At 43.5% G+C, this 16,357-nt stretch overlaps 1 protein-coding gene across 9 annotated transcripts in view; it reads right to left on the bottom strand.

Annotated features, from left to right (window-relative positions):
• Positions 1–16,357, bottom strand: part of agrn (agrin) — a 246,265-nt gene that overhangs the window by 68,353 nt on the left and 161,555 nt on the right. For all 9 annotated transcript variants that reach the window (XM_019270926.2, XM_027288718.1, XM_027288719.1 and 6 more), the window contains 3 exons: positions 14,174–14,398; positions 11,136–11,342; positions 944–1,165 (listed from right to left, as the gene is read on the bottom strand). In XM_019270926.2, the coding sequence (XP_019126471.2) occupies positions 944–1,165; positions 11,136–11,342; positions 14,174–14,398 (654 nt within the window). The remainder of the gene's footprint in view (positions 1–943; positions 1,166–11,135; positions 11,343–14,173; positions 14,399–16,357) is intronic.

Here is a 16,357-nt window from a genome sequence, read left to right as displayed (position 1 = left end):
AGTGAGTGGGTTTACCAAGCTGTAAAAATCTGTCCATATGGCTGTGTGCCTACATAGAGGATCTGAAGATAATTTTACGTCTTGAAACTCTGCTGTCACTGCTGTACTAATGACTAGCTGATACTCAGAGAGAGCAAGACAAAGCCAAGTGACTCATGTAGCCAATTACAGACAAGTATGCTCTGCATTCTCTTTCATGTGGAGTAAAGTGCGTATTCACTTAAAGGTCAAAAACAGGCAAATTGGTGTTGGTGCAAAAGGGCTGCAGGAGAGCAGGAGCGAAGGGATGACGAACAATGGACGAGGGATCAGGTAATTCCTCGGGAGACCTGAAGATGTATTGAAGCTATTAGCAGAGTTTCAGGAGCAGGACCACACCTCAACTGTGCTACTTCTGACATTTTTAGAAATGCTGCTCTTTCGCTCCCTCCTTCCTAGTCTCCTGAGGGGGTCCCTCGTACCCTGGGCTATGGTGGATTCCCCGCCGATGCTTCCCCACAACGCAGCAACAGACGGAAAAAGTACAAGAGTTCACACCCTATTCACAATCTTTTTCATTTTGTTAATAAATCATTTAAACGTACCTTGTTGATAGTGCTGTCCTTGCTAGTGAATTAAGTATTGTTTTGACTTTGTTGGATTTAAAATGGGAAACCCTGAGGGGTCACCATGAACTCCATATGTGTTAATTGTTAATGTCTGTGGATTATAATTCAGTCTCTGGGTGATGTAGCACAATTAATTAATTTGTGCTTCATTATATTCTTCAATGAGAAATTTCCTTCCTGTGAGCTATGATTCACATCATTTCATAGTGATTTCATGATTGTACAGTGTAATGCGACTGCATAATATATACATTTATTACAAGATGGTTGCTGGCAATTCACAAATGAGGAGCCAGTGTACTTATTTTTCATTGTTTTGTTGTGCAGTTACTCACCACAGGGTCCTTTGTGTTGGATGTGAATGGTCCTCTGCAGGGCGCAACCCATCGCTCGCATTTCACAGGGACTGCCGTAGCTGTGGCCGTCAGAGCCGCACACCGGGTCGGGCGTTTGTGGGCAAGCCTCAGGACACTCGCACACTGGCTCGTTGTTCTTGACCACGCACACCGCCCCATGATCGCACACCTTATCCAAGCAGGGGCTCGGTATGCTGAGATCTGAAGGCCGACCACCAAAGAGATAGAGAGCAAAGTTAGAGGTTGGGGATACTGAACTGGGTAGATTGGAAGCGGGTAGAATATGAAGTAGAGGTTGGAGAAAAGTCTGGGGCTGGAAAGGGCATAGGTGACAGGGAGGTAGGGTAGTGCATAACTACATGGAGAACTGCAGGTTTTGTGTTAGAAAATGTTGGGGACGAAAGCAGATGTGATGGAATACGCAATACGGCCCTCTTCCTGTGACATCTTTGCTTCCTCAGCTTCCTAATGTCATTTCCTCGCCTTTGTGCCTATCCCGATGTATCCTGAATCTTTGAAGAGTCCGCCGAATCCGGTGGCATGAGGACAGCGGATGAAAACATGGCCCTATTGCACAATAGAGATGAAACAGCCTACGAACAATGGTCGCGTAGTCTTTTTTCTTTCAGGCGAGTAAACGGCTTGATTAATTGACGTTCCCAATGTGCCCCTTCAAAGGCTTCCATTTGCATCTCAGTGAGAGCCACTGCTTCAGCCAAAGCTGGTTGAGCTGACATGGAGGAGCAAAAAAGAAAAAGAAAAGGAAGAGCAAGAAGGAGAGAGTGTGTGTATGTTTGAGTGTTTGAGAGAGAGAGAGAGAAAATGTAGAGACCGGAAAAAGAAAAAAAAAGAAACAGGCGAAGAGAAGAAAGAGCTCTCTGCTTAATAATTCAAAAAAGGCAAGCTCCTGGGCAGAGGCAGATATGAAATGTGAACATCACAGAGAGGTTTCTGCTTCAGTCTCTGCCTCTCACGCAGTAGCTCCAGCATGACTTCATTAAAACGAGGACTGGATTTTGCACCTATGATTCTCGCTAGCGTCAGATGGGTGCAGGCTGGGCTGATACAACCTGACTTGATCAGGAGGAGGGAAAGGAAACCTGAAAAACGGTATGAACAAGCCTTTGATCGCAGCCTCCCATCCTGACTCAATCAATTCTTTATAGCTTTATGTGTCAATGAAAGTATTACATGGCACTGTGCATACTGAGAGGCTGTGTGTGTGTGTGTGTGTGTGTGTGTGTGTGTCAGTATTGAAGGCTTGGCTTGAGGTGCCCTAAGGTAGGATGGTGATGCACTCCAATATCAAGAGTAAACAAGAAACAACAGCTTGGATCCAGAGTGAGTTTCATTTGGAAAGCTTCACGCATGAGGGATGGATTGCTCAGCTAAATGTGGTGTGTCTGCAGATTAGAGGGAAAAAGCAGACGGAGGCATCAAATAATTTTTGATGAGAAGTGATGCTGGAAATTGAAAGAGGTGCATTTTACACCCAAAGTTAAGCAAAACCTCCCTCTCTGGTCTACCTTTGGTTTATGCTTTTGTTAGAAGGGTGGGGCTGCTGTAATGGAAACTGCCCCTTGTAATGACACCACCCATGGCTCCCTCATTACTGTGACCATTATGGGATTAGATGGCATCACAGGGGGGCAGCTTGGCTTGCTTGGAGCCCCCATGATTGATTTATCAGTTCAGAAGTGTTCACTAGTGCCTCCACTCATAACGCTAATGGGGCAAATTATTAACTGATAAGCCAGGCAGAGGCAATTCTCTTCTTGCAGTGTGATTGAGGCGGCAGGGAGGGGTACGTGTGAAAGGATCAATGTGACCTCAACATCTTAGCATCTTTCCAAATAATAATAGAAACTGCGCAAAAAGCAGAGTGTATTGGAGGTCCACTACCTTCCACTGTTTCCCTACCTCCTACTCACTTCCTGACTTAAGTTGTGGCTGTAATTGAACAAATCTTTCCGGATCTCGAGCAAGGACACAGGCTCTCCCATTCGGGAAAGTTAATGTTTCAATTTAGAAGGTGGGACGCAGCTATTGATTTCTGTGTTTTGATGCCAAACGGCTGTTTCAAAAGAGCTTGGCAGTGCCACATAAATATGTAAGCTGTTCAATGCTGCTTAATTTGGTACGGCATCAAAAACAATTGATTCCTCGTCTCTCCTCGTCCCTCGCCTCGGGTGTGTCTGCCAGTTAATGTGTGTGTGTGTGTGTGTGTGTGTGTGTGAGAGAGTCGTAAGCTTGTGATCCGAGCTTAACTGTACAACCTTGGCCTCCATAAAAGTTCACCAGCCCGCTTCCCAAGGACAGGCTCCTAAAACACAACTGCAGCCTCTGATAACGCCTTAGTCTCCCATTCTCTTTGTTTCACACACATAAAAAAGATGAAAGAATTTCCCTGCAAAACTAATTTTTTATCATCCCCTACCTCTGGAGGGCAAAATTTCCGCCTGATTTATTAACTAGAGAGGGTGTAAGGAAAAGGGGAAAAAAAAAACAAGACAAAACTCCCCAAGTGTAAAAATCTTATGACACAGTTCAAAACCGGAGCTGTCTTTTTCTTTCTCATGGATGCAGACAGAAGCTTTGAAATGGCAGCTTGTCATAACTAAGGCTTGTGAGATGCTGTTCCAGCTCTCTTTCTCTCCCTGGTCTTCTCCCAGACACTTAAATGCATCTTCTTCATGCATGTATCTGTGTTTCTGTCAGCCAGGTCCAGAATAAACCAAAGTTGCTGAGTTCAAACTAAGCTATTTATACGTAAAAAATTAGCTTGACAGTTGAATGGGAACATCTGTAGTGCCAAACACACGCGCGCACAGTAGCCAAGCCATTGTTTTAGTGGCTGAGCAGGTGCAGTGAGTGGTATGCTGTGGCAGTCAGGAGAAAAAAATCCACCAAAAACATGAATAATTCTTTCTAATCAAGGGTTCTGCTCTGCTAGTGTGCACTCAGCTCTGTTTCTGTACCATGACGCCGGCTGAGAGGACTTTACATTCTGGGTGTCACCTCAGTCTGTATCCTCTCCTGCCAGCCTCTGTGTAACTTTTCTATTTTAATTAGTGTGGTATTTTAATGCCACGCTGCTGCTTCAGGGTTTTGGGGGGGGATTACTTCAGGTTAGGCCACCGTGTGTCAACTCGCCCCAGCAGAGGCACTGACCGGCCATGTCAAAAATTGAGAGGACACGTTCCCCCTGATGTCCTGATATCGGCTTACCTGTCTGCCTGAAGTATCATTACTGCGCACTTAGTGTTGTTATCTGACTGGGGGACGCAGCGAGGACGCCACAGTGTTACTTTTTAAGCTTAACAACCCCTCGTTAGGTCACTGTGACGGCAAGCTCTAGCAGCACTGTGGCTTCTGGTTGCTGTAGTGAGCTGTACACTGTTAACCCCCCGTAACGTGTCGGTGAAATGCTAGGAGATTATTTTGACGAGCGCTTCCTCCCATCTCTGCTCAGCTCATACATATGTTAATTGGACTTTTCCCCCCTCGGGTCCGTGTGCAATTCCAAATCGTTCCCTGTATTATGCAGGGCAGTGAATCAGTGTAATCCAGGTGATGCTTGCAGTAGCCAACTGGCAGGGAGAATTACCTACAACTGCAGAGCATTACAATATAGGACTCCAATGGGGTGCAGCCAATCTGCAGCAAGCCCCGCCTTCTGGGTTTCTTCACCTGCGGGGGCTTTGATCTGACTCTCTTTGCCTCTCTCGTATTAAAAACATTTATGTATCATATTAGTCGAGGGAAAGGGAGGCGCAGAGAAAAGGCTATATTAGCATACAGCAAAAAGCATACCCGCAGGCTGTGTCTGTCTACCACTGAATACTTATCACAGGCGGTAGGTGAATCGAAGCCTCTTTGTGCATTTACAACTACGAACGTGCTGCTCTTCAAAATGGAGACAAGCAAAACAGCGCCGGGAAAGAAGAAAGACAAGCCGGGATGCCTGATTCTTGTGACAGTTATCGCTTAGAGGTGAGATGGCATCTGAACACTATTTGTCTAATGCAAACAGGAGATTTTATCATCAGATTGTTTGCGCCACGGGAGGTTTCTGAATTATTTGGAAGATTTCACAGACGTGATGCATGCAAAAGAAAAGACGAGGGGGAAAATTGGATGACAAGCCTCGACATTTATTGCATCTCCAATCAAGTGGTGAGGTACGGCGTGAGGAAGGGCTCGGGAGAAAAAGGAAACAAAATGAAAAATGTAAAAACTGGAGGAACTGTGTGGTTGATCACAACCCAGCGGCATGCAACACCCACAATGCCTGGAGTCACTTCTGACACCCTATTGACCCACATTTCTCTGCAATTTCTGCACGATGACAGCCTGCGGGCTGCAGTAAGTGGACCGGCGGTCCCTAGCTGCTGTCAATCTGGCTCCCACGGCACTTCCTCTAATTAACTTGATTAGGAAAAACAGCACTGGTGATCTCAGTCTGACTTCGATACTCAAGCTCCACAACTGTTTGTGAGTCCAATCACTGCAGCCGGCGGAGATGCTAATCAAATAAACATGCAAATGATAAAATATTCGGCACAGAGTCTTGACACCTAAGGTGACTGATTTTTCTTCCCTGCTTTGCGGAGCTCTTTGTCAATGACAATGTGTCTGCCGCTGAATGATTTTGTGTTAACCTCCGGAGGCGACAGGCAACACATTTCAAGCAACTCACTCGCACTTGCACGAGTTTTTCCTGTGCTTGCACTCATCCACTCACGCACACACTCGGCTCAGTAGACGTGAAATGACAAAAGAGCTGTGAAAAAAAAGAACTCCTGTCTACAAAAAAAAAAACAGCTCTTTCATTTGCTTCACTTCTACTTCGCCTGCCGATACGTTCCACTCAGACCCTGTCTGTTTTATAGTGGTTTTACAGAATTGTCCTCCTCTGCGCCCTCAAAAGCTACACTGCTGCTTGTATTTCTATTTTATGAACAGCCTAACTACCAGTTCACAAACTCTCCGCTTCCTGTTCTACTAATACCACACATGAGGCCAGTACATCAACAGGACCCAGGGAGCTGTGGTGAGCCACCTCACACTTCTTCTGCTTTCACTGATTCAAAGTACTACTGAATATGCACTAAATAGCCTGAATTGCAGGGGCTGCAGAAAAAAAACCTCTGGGCAGGAAGTTAGAAATAATATTATTGAGCTAAGACAAAAAAGGAATACGTTAAGTTTTAATTTTTATTATAAAAGTAATTGATTTTACACAGTCTAGCTCTCAGATATTAAATAAATAGATTTGTTTTTTCCAAAAAGGCTTACTGAAACGTTTTTGCTCTTTAGTTGATATTAAGCCTTCAGAATATTCTTTTTAATAAAGCACTTCAATTTTTAACAATTCATCTGTTGTCTCCTGCTTTCTGTAGCTTCACTTTACCGGAAAAGCTGCTGTTTCTTTTTCAACACAACAATGCTCACACTGCGGCTCCTAATATCTTTTCATAAAGCTGCTGCAGGCTGTACATCTAGGGGCCGAGCGAAAGCACATTAGGCTGAGTATGTTACACACAGGTATGATGAAGAGTCGAGGACCCACTAAGCAATTTTGATCATTATTGGTGAAAGCACTGTAGAGAGGTGGCCCACTTTATGTGTCTTTCCTGCCAAATTCATCGGCACGTCACAGCTCAACAGTTTTAAGGTTCGATATTCTGTTGATGAGACTTCATAATGGCCAAAGATGCTTCCTTTTGTATATGGTGATAGATAGATTTTTGGGGGTTGACCCTAATCACTCACAACTTTTAAACAAACTGACCAAGTATGTAACAAAGCAAAGATAAAAGCCTTTCAATAGGGTGCCAATGTACTTCCATCACTTGTTCCTCTAAATATAGCTAAACAATTATGTCAAGTTTTCTGCAACAATAGCCCACGCTGCATGCACACTTCCTTGTTTAGTTTGTGCTTGTATACCGCTGTGCTGACATCATGTGGGAAGAAGAGGAAAAATAGATCCTTGTTTGCTTCGGACTGAAAAAATATGTGTTGTTTCACGCTGTGAAACGTCTAATCGACACCATCTGTATGGATTTACAATCAGTTCCAAATTAACCACAGCAGATATTTCTTGCCTTTTAATGAGACGCAGTAGGTGATTAAGATTCTGACATAATCATCATGATAGCAAACATGATGAAAATTAAGTCCAGAGAAAAAGACACAAAAAAAACAAACAACTGCTGATCTTTTTTTTAACAATAAGCAGCTGTGTCGTCTCATCTGCTCGTCTGGTAACGACAAACATCTTTTCTTCCTCCAATGTCACAGAGCTCTAATATTCTATCTCCACAATCCAAGGCTGCAGACCTATTCACCCTCTTTCCCGGCATCCTGCTTTGATTCACTTCCAGTAAATCCTTCACAGGATTGCGTGTTCTCGGACATCTCGAGGATTTGCGACAGTGCCTGGACGTGAGTTAATCAGCTAAACGCCACGTGGTGTCTGCACCTCTAAACTGAACAGCTTATCGATCAAATTGTTTTCTGGGAAGGACAGTAGTCGGGGCGTTATAGACATGTCGTTTCTTTGCATGACCATTCTTTGTGGAGGCGAGGGCCGATGGGGGCTGGGGTGACATTAGGGGCTGTCACCCGCGAGAAAAAGAGATTTACGACGGTGTCAGAACTGAAGAATTTCATCAGTTTGACAGCTGACAGGTCGATCGATCACCCAACCCCATGCAGCACTCAGCCAATGAAACGTGGAAAGAGATCATTATTTATCAAATAATAATCATTTAATATATCATACTCTTCCTTTTCAGATGGCTGAAACCCGGAAGCCTCGAGTCCTAGTGTGTGTGTGTGTGTGTGTGTGTGCACCACGATGACACAGTGGCCATTGTGCGGCCGTCTTTAGACACTGCCAGTCACTGTCAGAGCACAGGCATAATACAGCACAATGGAAATGTGTGTCTCACACTGAATACAGTGTGTACTCCTGCCGCGTGATCAGCAGGAGCTATTGATCGATCTCTGACAAGTAAGTCTTTTTGGCGTACAGACAGACAGACAGACACACACACACACACACACACACAAAAAAACACAAACACACACTCAGTTGCAGTATAACAATGCTATTACTCCATCTAACCTGTACTCAGGCCGACAAACACAGCGGCATTATGAATGGAAGAGAAAGAAAGACAGAAAGAAAGAAAGAAAGAAAGAAAGACAGAAAGAAAGAAAGTTCTAATGTGTATGGACACACACAGAGACAAATACACACTCCTTGCATGCATATCACCGTCTCTCTGACTAAACCAACAGTCTCTGTGGGCACCTACGCTTGCCTCTTTTGATGTTTAATTAAAACCAAATCGGGGGAGGGGAGGGCATTCATAGCGCTCTGTTTTGAAAAATATGCAAATGTCAATAAAAATGCATTAAAGAAACATACTACGAGTCGCTGACGGCTGTGATGCGCAGGGGAAGAGAGGAAGGATGAAGAGGAGAGAGAAAGAAAGTAAAAGAACTAAACAAATGAGGCAAGGGGGGGGAGGTTGGACTGAGACACCATTTGCAAGAAATAATGAAACAGTAGCAAAACACATAAGAGCTCGCACTGCCATTTCCTCGACTTAATTTATGTACAGCGCAGACGGACGAATAATGCTAATGAGCGCTGGTGCTTCCTGATGCTGACAACTGGAGATAGCTTTGGTATTCAGCTCCACCCCAACGCCTGGAGGATGGACAGATTTCGCACGCGTTATCCGCCTGTGTGACAACTACAATGACAACGTGGACAGCAACTGTGGACAAAATTACACAACATGTCTGCCGCGTGGATTCGTTTATTGGGGAAATGTGACAGCGAGCAGCGTGTTTCTGGTTTCATCATGCGTGCAGCGTTATAGGGTTACGATACAAAAATTCTTCTAATTCAGATGGAGATTCACCAGGCATGCGAACTGGCTCAGGGTGGAAAAGGGAAGAATGATGCATGAGCAGAGAGAAGCTACGCTACTAAATGTTAATTTCTGATGCCTTCTAGGAATACTCTGGTCACAAGCTAAAACACTACAAGATTAAAAATAGAATGTATTTTTCTGGCCATTGTTTCAAATGTAAAAAGATTCAAAGAATTAGAGAATAAGAATCCACTAAAAAAGACTCAAGGTAAAAGTTGCATTTAATTGCTGATTTAGGATCACTGTCTTTACCTGACATGTAATAATGATCAATACAAAAGAACACTCTAATAATAATAAAAGCTAGCTAATGGCTTGATATTCTCTAACCTAAGACTAACAACACTAACATGAGCTTGTGAGCTTGCAGGCTAGCAAAATAGCCACATGTCATAGTTTATTTATCTGGTCTGTTTGCTATTGTATCAATGATCTTGATGTCTTTGGCATGATGATACCAGTTCATGTAAAAACTAGCAGCAAAAGAACAGATCCACACAAATCACATAGTTGATCTATTTTGAACAGCCAATTTGGCCTAAATGTAACAAGTTTGCATGTCTGGATTCACTTCAAATGACGCATCACCTTAAAAAAAAACGAAAGAGACACTTGGACCAGATCAGAGATAAAAATGGGTTGTGAGGACGCCAGCGCATGGGCAACCAACAGGAGAAAAAGTTTAGATTTACTTTATTGTTCAAAAGTTTAAAGGAGGCATCCATTAAAACTTGTACTCCATTATCCATGGAGGCCATTATCCAAATACAGGAGGGCAAAGTGGACGTCCTTATAACTGTCCTTCACATCTTGTGTCAAATCGACACATCTGTTCAGACGTGTGCAGCTCAGGGATGGATGTGAAAAGATATTTGCTTCTAATATGGATTCAGTTGTATAAAATGTTAAGCACAGAGATGAACACATCTCTTATTAAATCCTAAATTTCGCTTCTTCTTTTTTTTTTTTTTTTATATTCCATTATCTACATTTAGTCCGCAGGATTCTTAGATTCACCAGGCAGAACGCTGATATTAGCCCATTATGTAAGCAGCAGATTACATTTAATGACCAAGTTTTTTAAGTGTTTAAATTATTTTTTAGAATATGTGTGGACTGTATTTATAACATGGTTTTACCATGGTTATAACAGAACCTAAAACAATTATATAAAGGGTTTCAAAGTACAGCTTTTATGCTTTAAAAATGGCATTAAACTAAGTTTGTGAATGCAACGGGCAAGTGCAAGCCTTTATGCTTTTGATTCCCTGATGATGGAGAGAGGGATTGTTTGGGAAGCAGTCAGGTTAGCCGACATGCAGAAAGAAAGGAGTCAGAAGTGAGCATAGGTTAGGCAGGTCAGAACAGAAGAAGCTGTTTTTTGTTAGACAGGAAATAAAACACAGAGAGCGGGAAGAGAGGAAGACTTCTCCAACCTCAGAGATCACATCTTTGCAGGAGGGTAAACAGAAGGAAAGGACATTAATGACACAAAGAGACAGAAGGTGTGAGAGGGAAAAAGACAGCAGTACAAGACCCCCTCCTGTTAGGTCCTTTCGGGGCGAGGGGAAGGGCTTCACCCCTCAGAATCCGCCTGATGAGGTCGCCCACTGGGTGACCCCACTTTCCACCTGCAGCCAGACAGCCAGGAAGACGGCCACATGGACAAAGACAGACAGACAGACTGACTGACGCACTGAAACAAGAAAGAATAGCTTTTTTTTATACAAGAAAAAAGCAACAGACAAGACAAACAGACAAAAACAGAAGAGGGAAAAAGCCACCGAAGTGGAAGACTGGCACCAGTGAAGGAGTAGAAGACAGAGAGCGGATGAATGAAACATGAAGGTGTCGTTTCGTTTTTGGGTGTGTGTGTGTTTAAGATGGAGGGATGAAGCGTGACAGGGATGAGGAGATGGATGGGAGTTGAACGAGTGGAGAAGTGAAGGCACGCTTTTTGTAAGGAAGGCACACACGTCCTGTCGGTTTGAATTGCCCCAACCCCCCTTTCAGAGAGCATCAACGAACCATTTCAGACACTTCTTAGTAAAGCTTCAAGTACAGGCATACAATACAGTTAGCCTACAGAAGGAAAATGCATTCAACTCAGCAGAGAAAGACAGAAAAATAGAGGGACTGATAGGAAACGGCATTATCCCTTATAAAGGCCTAAAGGAGCCGTCACCCATCCTTTCCCATCCTCCGGCTTCACTCACCACAGGGCCCTGGGTGCTTGATGGGGATGAGGGACTTGCTCAGGCACTCCGTCTTGCGTCGGACACAGTCGTTGATGTAGGTGTGGCCGTCCTTGCCACACACGGGCTTGTAGGTGCCGTCACACTCGATGGGATTGCAGGAACAGTGGGCGCTCAGCTGTTCCACCAGACACACGGTGTTGAAGAGACACTCCTCCTTGCATTCGACTGGAAGGGTGAGATGAAAGAAATTAATCTTGGATCTATGGACTGACTATTCCTGCTTGGTAGTATATTTCTCTGTTTAATTCATCAAGTTGTTCCTTTGTCACCCATCTGTACGGACACTGATAAAGCTTTTTTGAGCAGTTTCCTACTGCCAACGCAGTCGCAGTGTGGCAGACTGATTACCATAGAGGAAAGGACAACAGAAGTACTCAGCAAGCGTAAAAAAACAACAACATTTCAAGTTAGCAACGTGTTGAACTGATTGTGTTCTTCCTGCCGTGTGACACTGCCAGGCCAACCATGGGGAAATAAATCAGTTTTCATCCAAACAGTAATTACTTGTTAGGGTGGACTGATGTCACTGGTAGGGCGTGTAAAAGTTTTCTTTCAGGTTAAGCTTTTACCAGAAATACATGAAATTGCTTTAACAACACATGAGAAATGATAGTTAATTGAATATTAGTAGACATTTTGAGGAGAATCTAAGGTCATGTGTGCAGCAATAGAAAATTCAAAATTACAAATCAATTTAATTACATCTTAATTGTAGTACAAATAACAAAGAGAATAAATAAATTAAATTTTAAGTCAACCAAAAGCAAACAGATCAACAGATTACACGTGGAGAGATACAAAAAGTCTGTTTATTTTGAGTGCTAATTTTTGAAGGTAATTAAGAGTGAATTTGTTCAGTTTTACAAAAGCAACATTCATGTTTTTAACATCATGTCTGAGGGCTGGGAGAGTAGTTTGCCATTGTGACAGAAATGATTGCTCTCATCACACAAGGCAAGTGAAAATATTAGATTATATTGACATGTAGTCATTTCAGTTCACGGCAAAATTTATTACTATTGAAATGTTTTTCTTACACCTTTCTTACAACTTTAAAAAAAAAATGCTCTTTGGTGGTGTAATCCACAACAACTGACCAGAGATCAGGTGTAGTCGTCTGACTTTAATCGCAAAGTTCCCCGATACTTTAACAAAATTGGCAAACTTAAGATTTTAATATTAGGGTCATGTTAAAGTCTAAACTATTATGTTCATTACATTTTGACTCACTAAGCAGAAATCTACTGCGGAAATTAAGAAAAGAGAAAGAAATACTGGTAATGTGAAATGGCAAATTTGCCACTGAAGTGAGAAAATCCAATTTGAAGCAGGCCTCTGTTCTGGAGGCGCTCGCTAGGCTTCGAATTTATTTAATTCCTGATCAGTGGATCAAATTTGTACAGCAATTCAATTGCTTCTTCTCTTTTCTTTAAAAGCCTGTCATGCCACACTTAATTACATCGCTGCTGTATCTGAGTGAGAGGACTACAAGGATGTGCAATGTCATGGTTACAAGTCGAAATGGCCATTTTCATTAGATACCAATTTGTAATTTGCTTAGGGATATGATTTCATGGATCCCTGTTTCAAATTGAATTATTCTTTCATTTGAAAAAGGCACGGTGAGAAAAGTGAAAAAAAAAAAACACACACATATGCTTATGATGGCACACACATGTAAAAACAAACAACAACAACGCTACTTAGACTGGGATTTGTGTGTTTACAGCCCTGACATAGCTCCATCAGACTGTCAAGCAGAGCAGATTGGAGAACCAGGGTGTGTCAAAGAAGTGTGTATCAGCCTCCTTTGCTGAATATACCATGAAGTCCTGCAATGATCTATTCTTGTCTTTGGCCATGTCAGGGGTCTCAGTAAATGTGCATGGGTCTCTGCACATCAGTTCCGTAAACCAACATAGCTGTGGCTCAGCGAAGCACTGCCGACAACACAGCGGCAAAATTGGATTTTCTCCGATGGCTATCAGGCATACAGTAAAAGCTGACAGCTCTTTGTTGACTAAGGCTTAAACCCCCTGTTCTAATAGCACCGATAACAGCCCTGGAGGCTCTTATCAGACTGGAGGAGGCTACTGCTAGCATGGATACAGTACACACCCCGAGACCTCAGAGTCATTTATCTCTGTGCCACGCAGTGGGATATAGATAGAGTTTGATTTTAATGGTAGCTCAACTACAACTGCTCAGATTTTAGGAAGAAAACGTGAACGTTATACGTCATTGTCATATATGACAATGTGATGCAGACGCTTCATGACTGTAACTGTAAAGAGGTTTTAAACACGTTAATTTCTGCTGTGATGTTGGACATTTTAATATGGGGCCTTATGGAGACTAATCCGTTCAAGGACCTTCAGTTTTTGGCACTCGTGCACTGGCTTCACTTCACTTCACAGCCTCAGAGGTTGCCGCTTGTTTAAAACCCATCCAAAAATTTGGGGGGTTGGTCTGGCTTAATGAAATCATGGACTATTATTTGTTCATCAGACCTCTTATGAACTCTTTTGAAGGAAAAAGGACACAAGACCTCTAAGGTTTCAGTTGGTGAACTCAGGAGCATTGAAGTTGGATTATTTTTAACAGAATGGCATTCCTTCTGAAAATGACCAGCTGTGACTGAAAAGTTTCATCTGTCGTTACCTAACATGTTCACATTCGTGTCTTTTTCTTAATACTAGCCTTGCAGGAACATTGCTACAGTGTTAGTGTTGCACAGGTGGAACAGTGGGTGCTAAAAGATTAGATGTAGGGCAGTCATTGGGCCACCTTACTGCTATGGGTGAGTTGCAAGGGTATGGAGAGTATTGAGCTGGTTGTAGCTATTAAGTTAAAGCTAGTGGCCACAGCATAGAAAATATACAGCTACAACAACAAAGAAAAGTCGGAAAAGACTAAAAGAACTGGAGGACATCATTATGGAGCTGACTAATGGCAGGTCAGGAAGGCTGAAAGGCAATATGGACACTGCTCCTTACCCATCTTTCTGCATCGGCCTGCGTGGATCTTCCTGAGCTTGATGCCTTTCTGCATGCCAGATGATGTCATGGCGCACTCGCTGGGGTAGGTTTGGCCGTCGCTGGCACACAGAGGTTCGCTACCTGGTGGACACGACTCCGGCAGGCCAAAGAGGAGGGGCTGACGGGTGAGAGCCTCCACCCGGCACATCGTGTTCACACTGTTTTCACTGTCTTTACATGGGTCTGTGGGGACACGGACGTTCATGAGTATGTGCTGCGGTACAACGCAAATTTGTGAAATAACAGTTTATGTTAATTAGACCCCGGGGAATGAACAGAAAGGCTTTAATCAAAATCATCTCTGTCCATCTTTTGGTCACCGGTGAAACAAACAGCGATACATTGACAAAAGAAAAAACAACATGTGTGTATGTGTGCTGGCTTAATTTTCTCAAAGCTGGCATTCCTTCCAAAGTAAAGTTCCTGATAGAGCTTTGCTGAGCTTCTTTTTAAATTGAAGTAAACAACATGTCCCTGCAATATTTTTTCAGCCCAAACAATCATCTCAGTATAGTTTCAATGCATTAACTTTTGTTTATCTGACAATATTTGTTTAATAAATACAAAGAGAAGAGACAAGATGAGGAGAAAGGAGGAAGGAAGGAACTAAGAAAGGGAAGAAGGGAAGAGGAGACATGATCCTTCATCATTGCTGCTCTGTACAGATATTATCAGTGACCCAGCAGCTCGGAGTGGGACCTTGATGAGAAGGGTAGACAAAGAAATAGATGAAGAGACAGTTGGTTTGATTTGCTCCCAGGCGCCTCCCTCCTTCCAGGGGAGCGTTGGTCTGGCACGTTCGACCATATCAGTCCTGATCATAATGGAATTGGTTTGTGGATGTGTGGGACCAAGGGGGAGCGTTACTCTTAGAAACAGGAGCTTGGGCTCTATCCTGCTCGCCACGCTTTCAGCATGTGGGAAGACAAAGGATTTATGTAGCACCGTGACATATCAAATCACTGCCAAGCTGATGGCGAGTCATTCAAAACACGCTGAGGATGAAACACCCTATCATCAGGAAAGGAGTAGAAAGGAATGGAATGAGAAAGAAAAAAAAGGAGAGAATAAGGGAAAATGGTTTCCAAAGACCTTTGGCAGGAATACAAAGAGCGACAATGTGGGGACATAAAAAGGGACAGAGTGCTTTGGCTGCGGTGGGCTGAGAGGCGGAGTGACCACCGCCAGCTCTGGCCAGGCCACAGATTGTCTTCTTTCAGCACAATGCAAAGGCTTGCAGAGACTAGCAACCAAGCAAACAGAGGTTTTATCGTAATGCATGCAGTGTCTCACCCGCCAGCCAGACCATTATCTGAAAGAAAGACCATTACCTCCCATTAACCGAGAAGAACAGCTTCCAGGATCCATGCTTTCCTCTAGCTGAGCAAGTAGGGTAATTACAAAAAGAATGGCCTGTTTGCTGCAAAAACTAGCAGAGCGGATAAATCAACTGCATTTGTCTGGCTATGGCTAGCAACTTGAAATAGCCAAGGCTTTATATGAATAGCTGTGGGAAGATTTAGAGGACCATCAGGGCCGACTGGTCCCCTGAGCATTGGCCCTCCCTGGGGATAACGGGGAAACTCAGGTCACTTTGGCCGACTCAGGCTGGATTTATACGACCAACCTTCCGCCGGCGGACCTGCACATCCATCTCTCATTGCCCACCACCCCTTCTCTGTCTGCTGGAGGCTCCCGCTGCTAAGAGACAGAGTTTGTGTCTGGTTTTTCTTTCCCTCCATCTGGCTTGCCACCAAAAAAAAGAGAGAAAAAAAAACCCCTCAAAGTTGGTTGCCTTGGGAGTAAACAACCATCGCCTGATGATAACAAGGATGAGCAAAGAAAGCTGGGCCTGACGAAAACGACAGCTCTGAAGACCTACTTAGAAGAAAACAACACTTCGCACCACAGGAGTACCTGCGTGAAGCAAAGCAACCTGAATGAAAAATGAGAATTAGCAGAGGCGTGCCGTAAGTAAGTGGGGTATGTAAAGGAGAAACAACAAAAGCCAGTGGTAGCAAATGGAGTAAGGACTAGGAAAGAGAGAAAAGGAGATGAGCAGAAAAAAGAAAAGTAGATTGGGCAATGGTTTTCTGTCTTTCCCTTGCCTCCTTTTCACTGCGGCTGGACACTAAATAGACT

Source organism: Larimichthys crocea, chromosome XV, assembly GCF_000972845.2.
Source record: "Larimichthys crocea isolate SSNF chromosome XV, L_crocea_2.0, whole genome shotgun sequence".
NCBI classification, from domain to species: domain Eukaryota; kingdom Metazoa; phylum Chordata; class Actinopteri; family Sciaenidae; genus Larimichthys; species Larimichthys crocea.
Note: the sequence above shows the minus strand (reverse complement) of the source record. Positions and strands in the feature narration are given on the sequence as shown.